The sequence below is a fragment of the Pogoniulus pusillus genome, chromosome 3 (genome assembly GCF_015220805.1).
Source record: "Pogoniulus pusillus isolate bPogPus1 chromosome 3, bPogPus1.pri, whole genome shotgun sequence".
In the NCBI taxonomy this organism is placed as follows: Eukaryota; Metazoa; Chordata; class Aves; order Piciformes; family Lybiidae; genus Pogoniulus; species Pogoniulus pusillus.
This window is the reverse complement of record NC_087266.1, coordinates 14,511,412-14,518,096: the sequence shown is the minus strand read 5'-3', so window position 1 is coordinate 14,518,096 and position 6,685 is coordinate 14,511,412. Positions and strand designations below refer to the sequence as shown.

Genomic DNA, 6,685 nt, shown 5'->3' with positions numbered 1-6,685 from the left:
TCTTTCAGTTCAGAAATCAGGTATTCACTGTCTGACACCTTATTAAGGAAAGGCAGACCACAGAAGACTTATCTCTGGCTGACCAAAGAATTCGTAATAGCTAAATGATTTTTTTTGAATGTAAATGCACCAGAGAGATGCCCAGAGATGCAAGTTTTAACACAGAATGGTTACTAATCACTTCGCTCCCAACACTGACATGTGGGATTACTGTTTAGTTTCAGAAGGTGTACTTGAGTGGACTTTTAACTGCATGGAATGTCTTGGAGGCAGGGAATTAATGTGGCCAAGTCAGGAATTATAAAAATAGAAATATTTTTATTTTTCCTGAAAACCCTGCCCCTAAACTATATACAAAACTACTTTAGCTTTATTTACAGGCTCTAATTCAATCAGGAATTCTTCAAAAAGATGTTATGTGTGGGAGAATTTCTCCCGCAGCGGGGCATGAGCTGCAAACATGAGACCTTGTGATGGGAGATGTCCTTGGAGTCCAGCAGGCCCCAAGGAAGCTAGGCTGTTAGGCTGAGCAACCCATGCACACCTGTTAGGGGATGGAATCTGCCAGCCCCTGGGGCTTACATAGCTCCAGGGGGCTGACCCTGCCAGCCCCCTGAGGTGGAACCACGGGCTGTTTTGATAAGGGTAACTTATCTGCACCCTGCACATGGCTTTGGGCCAATCTGTACTGTCCACTTGTGCCAGCCCCAGGCTGGCTGGATACACCTCCTCTGAGCACTATATAAGACACTGCACTACCCTAATAAATTGCACTGATGCACAGAAGCTATAGAGGCGACTCGTCAGTGCCCTGATCTCGCCTCTCGCCAGCCTCCGAACCCCAACAGTTATGGACAAATTTGGAGATTTAGGAAGTCAGGAAATGAAAAAGGCTAAGCTATAAATGCCACTACCAGTCAGGCTGAGCAGAGAACTAAGGGAACAGCAGGCTTTACTCATGGAGGTGAGATAGGTATTCGACAGTGATCCCCTGCTGGATTTCTCTGCGGCTTGTCTACCTCCTAATGCTGCAAGCAATATCCAATAGTCTGGATCCATGCAGCAGAAGCCCAAGGAGAGTGGCAAAGCTGCCAAACTGAGAAATGTCTTGAGACACAGCTGCCACAAGACAGGGATTTGTGGAAGTGATGCTGCCTTGGCAGCGGCAGGAGAGAGCCAGACTGCTAGGGTCCCCCAGTCTGGAAGGCAGCCAGGAAGCTGGCTGCTGATAGGGTAAGAATGTAGCTAGTCCGGGTGCCACTTGCCAGTGGCACTCCCTCAAAAGGACCTCAGAGCTTGCCAAGCCTACAAGAATGGGGCAAAAGTGGAGAGTACTACCCAAGAGCAGGGGCGGTGTAAAACTAAGAGACGTGCTTCCCCCCTTCAAGCCTGCAGGGTGGAGTGTGGGGGGAAAGCAGTTTTGCGTCTTCTCCTCCCCATTCAAATACTTAGAGAGGGGGAGAAGAAAGGAATTTGGAGTACTCTGAAGCATGGACATAGCAGGAAATGAGACAACCTTAACTTACCTCAGCAAAAAATGAAGGTTCAGAAGGGATATTTTTGTTTGTAGGGGATATGTTTACTGCGTGTTTGTGTGTTCCAGGTGACCATTGTTACAGGAAAGTTTACTTAATTTGAAATATAGCTTTGGTTCCTAAGCAAAACCAAATTGATATAAATAGGCCATTATTAAATTTAGGCTGAAAATTAAATGGATGTTTCTGATTGCTAGAACAATCAATTTCTGGATTAGTCTTTCAGTGGAATTAGCAAGACAAAATAGAATTCCTGCAAGACAGCCATTTCCTTTAAGATTGAGTCTTGTATTTCAGTGGAAATTGTTTGAAATGGTATCTGAAGTTGTAAGGGACTTAACTCCAATATCCTTCCATCTATTTTCCTACTAAATAATGTAAATTAAAGGAGTCTTTAATCTCACCTAATCAGATAGGATTGTTTTTCAGACATTGGAAAAATTTAAGTGCTCCACATGTCTTAAAACTAATGTTAAAGATAGGGAATTGTTTCCCCTTCGTTTACAGAGTAGATCAAAATAACTACTTTTACAAGAATCCTACTGATCCTAAGGTGTAATTAATTACTTGTGAGACATGATTTTCAATAATTAAAATTGTTTATTAATTTTGGTATTCAAAACTCTCACCATCCCCAACCACTAATTTTAATAATAATTGGTTCTTTGCACAGTCATGAAAACATTATACAGAGGAATAACTAAATCTAGAAATAACTAGCAAGAAATATAAACATTAATTGAAGTCAGTTGAACTGGAGGAGAAGGTTCCTGCGGTCAATATACCGCTTGTGGTTAATTATTCTGCTTGCCTACTAGATGGGGTCAAGGAGCTTCTTTCTGCTTATGGCAGAAGGCAATGGTGAATTACAAGTGGCTTAAAGTATTTACTCACAGAACACTTTTTCCCGACTCACAGGGCTAGCTACAGCTTCAGACAGTACCCAGACACTTTCAGGGAATTCTGTTACTGTCTCATTGGCTGCTGAAACTTGATTCTTCCCAGGCTTCACAGGCTACTGGAGAAAGCAGGCAGACAATCTCTGACCTGGTTCTGGCTTTCTGCATGATCTGTGTGTCCAGGACTTCCCTTCTTGGCAGGAGACTTTCAGGTGCAGGCAGGATGCCTTGCAATGTGCAGTCTTCTTAGCACAATGTCACACTGGCTATGCAGGACGATTGCATGGAGGCATTTAGAGCCTGTTCCTGGTAAATTCAAGGCAGGCAGTTTCCAGGCAGCTTAGGATGCAATAAGGCAGAACGCTGCCAGAAACACAGAGTAATAGCGGCAGGCAACAGACACGAATGCAACAGCAGAGCATTGTTTTACCTGCTCATCTCTTTTTATCAATACAACACGAGGCTAATGGACCTTTGGACACACAATAGCCAACCAGAATGTCAGTTAGCCAAGCTTGATCATATTAGGTTAAGCCATAGGCTTGCTTTACCCAAATTTGGGAAAACCATAGGCCTTGCACAAGCTAAGCATGTGTATCTTGTTTACCATAGGACACAAACAAGTCTGGGTGAGCCAGAGTCCCTAGACTCAATGGTTCCAGGTTCTTTGTCCTCTTTCCTGCAGTTGCTTCTCCCCATAACAGGAGGGAGAGCAGAAAAACTTGTCTGGCCAAGCCAGGACATGTTTCAGGTCTCATTTGGCCTATTCAGGCCTACCATGACATAAGGTAGAAGTAAGACAAGCTGAATACCACCCTATATCATTCACATAATCAATCTTACCATGTTAAGAGGAAAATAGAGACTCTGTGAGTCTTGCTGCTCTCTTGCACTTAATTTATTGTTTTATAGAACTCCTTCCTATAGTATGATATCCAAAATTGTGGTGGCATTATAGGCTTGTCCGTGCTGCCTCTTTAATAATAGCAAGTATGGTTATTTAGACAGCATTTCCCCTGAAGTGCATTAGTAGAGGCCAATGGTTATTCAATAGTCTGGGGAGGTTAAGTTTTCGAATGGCTTTAAGAATTGTGTGTCCAAAGTCTGTGACAATAGATCCTGACATGAGCATCTTTTTGACAAAAAATGGACTGAAGAGATCTTAGCAATGGTAAAAAACATGTAAGAACATCAGAACATACCTTGACTGAACATAACTCCACTGGGTGATCAAATTCCTTTCTCTGCTCTTGGAGGTAATGAAATAGACTTTTTAAAACAAACTCCTGAATTAGTATTTATCATGTGTACCTAATTAAACAGAAATAATAAAGCAGAATTATTTGTTTTCATTGTTGCAATTAAATATGTTTTTAGTCTTGTGCTCCAAGACCCAGCTTTAATTACAAACACTTAACTTTAGTTGACTGTAGTTGGAAGTGGGCAAAATTGGATTTATTTTCCCATATATAAAAAATGTATTGATGTAGGGAAAATGGGTTACACAGGTTCTCTGCATCAGAAATGTGATACAGTCCAGCAAACACTGGAAAAATGTTCAATTTCATTCTGTAATAAGTTCAACTCCAGAAGATGAGCTACTGTCTAGGGAATGTATATCCTTAGTTTCCCATTTGAGCAATGATTTTCTTCTAAATACAAGCAAGGGAAGAGGAAATACTGCTGGACAAATCAGCTAATTCTAAATATTCTCACTAGCAATGACTGCTCTTTGTTTTGATCAATTATACTGCATGTATTGCTGGAATAGGAATATAATCAGTTTCTATTATTTGAGAAATGAAAGAAAAAGTTTTTCAATGAACTGAAGTTTTTGGCTGGTTAACTAAAGTTGGTAAGATCTCAGGAAAAAATAATGATTGTGATCCTGTTGAAGGGTTTATTTCCTTGTATAAAGGGAAAAAAATATATATTGGAATTATTTTGCAGGGTAAATAAAGATATTTATTTTAAATCTATGATATTTTGACTATCACTTTGTTTAAATAAGATCTGAATCAACTCTGAATGCACTGATTTTAATAATAATTGATTTTTTGTGCAATCATGGAAATATTATACAGAGGAATAACTAGATTTAGAAATAACTAGCAAGAAATATAAACATTAATTGAACTCAATTGAACTGGAAGAGAAGGTTCCTGTGGTCAGTATACTTCTTGTCCACTAGATGGACTCAAGGAGCACCTTTCTGCTTATGACAGAAAGGTTATGGTGAATTACAAGAGACTAAGTATTTACTCACAAAATATTGTTTCCTGACTCGTGGGCTAGCTATAGCTTCACACAGTGCCCAACTAGAATACAAGATGGTTCACTTTAAGTTAAGGAAAAACTTCTTTCCATTGAGAGAAATACAGCACTGGAACAGGGTGCCCAGAGAGGTTGTGGAGTCTCCTTCTCTGGACACATTCTAGATGCATTCCTGTATAACCTGATCTAGAGGTACCTGCCTTGGCAGGGATGGTTGGACTAAGTGATCTCTAGAGGTCCTTTCCAACCCTTACCTATGGAACCTGAAGCGCAGTCCAGCTTTACTAAGATTTACACAACAGCTGTGAAGGACAAAACAGGGAAGAGAGAGGGTTTAAAAAAGAAAATTATAACCTTAATGGAGATTGACAGAGTATTTTTCTCACCAAAATAAAATGTAGCTGGCTACTGATTCCGGGGTTGTGTAGGGACTGTGGCATACCAAATGCATTAAAGTCAGGGTTTGTGGTCTAACTACCACCTTGAAAATATACAGCATATAAATGATAAACATATTTGTGTCAATTATTATTTCAAACGACTGTGTCCTTGCACAAAGCAGAACTGATAACGTCTCTGTTTCCGCACAGCCGAGGCAGTGAGAACAGACTAGCGCTACGCCGCCAGACCATTCTGCGGGAGAAGGGGAGGAGGCAGGCCAGTCGAGGGCCAGCCTACATGTTTAATGACCACTCAACGAGCCTGTCTCTGGAGGAGGAGCGCTTTTTGGATGCAGCCGAGTACGGAAACATTCCAGTGATTCGCAAAATGCTGGAAGAATGTCCCTCGCTCAATGTGAACTGTGTGGACTATATGGGGCAGAACGCCTTGCAGCTGGCAGTCGCCAACGAGCACCTGGAGATCACAGAACTGCTGTTGAAGAAAGAGAACCTGTCTCGGGTTGGGGATGCCTTGCTTCTGGCAATTAGCAAAGGTTACGTGCGGATAGTGGAAGCCATCCTGAACCACCCAGCATTTGCTGAAGGCAAGAGGCTTGCGTTGAGTCCTAGCCAGTCGGAGCTCCAGCATGATGACTTTTATGCATACGATGAAGATGGCACACGGTTTTCCCATGATGTTACACCCATCATTCTGGCTGCTCATTGCCATGAGTATGAGATTGTCCACACCCTCCTGAGAAAAGGAGCTCGGATTGATAGGCCACATGACTATTTCTGCAAGTGCAGTGAATGCAATCAGAAACAAAAGCATGACTCTTTCAGCCATTCTAGATCCAGAATCAATGCCTACAAAGGTCTGGCCAGTCCTGCTTATCTATCGCTGTCCAGCGAAGACCCTGTAATGACTGCCTTAGAGCTCAGCAATGAGCTGGCTGTACTTGCCAACATTGAAAAAGAATTTAAGGTGAGTGTAGGGATACTGATTTTGGCAGACACAAACTCAGTCAAAAGTCTTTCTCCCCTTGCTTGAGCAGCAGGAGATCAGCATCATCATCATAAATCAGCAGGACAGCATGGGAAAATATGTAGCTGTTTAATGAAGGGGAGATTTAAATCTGTAGGAATGTCTGATTGCTCTGTGCAGATTGTTATTCATACTGCTTATGTGGAATGTGCCAGTGAACTTATTTTCCACTTCCTGTCAGGCAGGATAGGAAAGGAGGACTTTCAAGGCCATAGGTGGAGCTATCTTTGGACAAATGAAAGAGGCAAATAAAGTGGTACCTTGGTAGTTTTAATTTTTAATGCATCACAAGTGCATGATTTTGAAAAGAAATAGTTGAGATCTAGGAGTTCAAGGCAGCTTAGAGTCTTCAAGCATAAGTGTTCTTTGGGAGATTTTTGTTATGTAGATACCATGGTGCACAGCCTGCAAAACCATGTATCAAGTTTATTTGTGTTAAGAGAGTAACAGGGATGTAAACCTATTGCTGTCAGTAAATACCAAGTCAGACCTTGTGCAAACATTGGCAGTGTTAGTTATGACTTAGATTAGTTAAAATCCCTTGGACTGAGT

The 6,685-nt window shown here is 41.5% G+C and overlaps 1 protein-coding gene across 1 annotated transcript in view; it reads left to right on the top strand.

Moving 5' to 3' along the window:
* The first annotated feature begins 5,304 nt into the window (after positions 1-5,304).
* The window catches only part of TRPC6 (transient receptor potential cation channel subfamily C member 6), an 88,569-nt gene continuing 87,188 nt past the window's right edge, over positions 5,305-6,685 (top strand). The window contains exon 1 of the mRNA XM_064170483.1: positions 5,305-6,073. Within this exon, the coding sequence (XP_064026553.1) occupies positions 5,387-6,073 (687 nt within the window). The 5' untranslated portion in view covers positions 5,305-5,386. The remainder of the gene's footprint in view (positions 6,074-6,685) is intronic.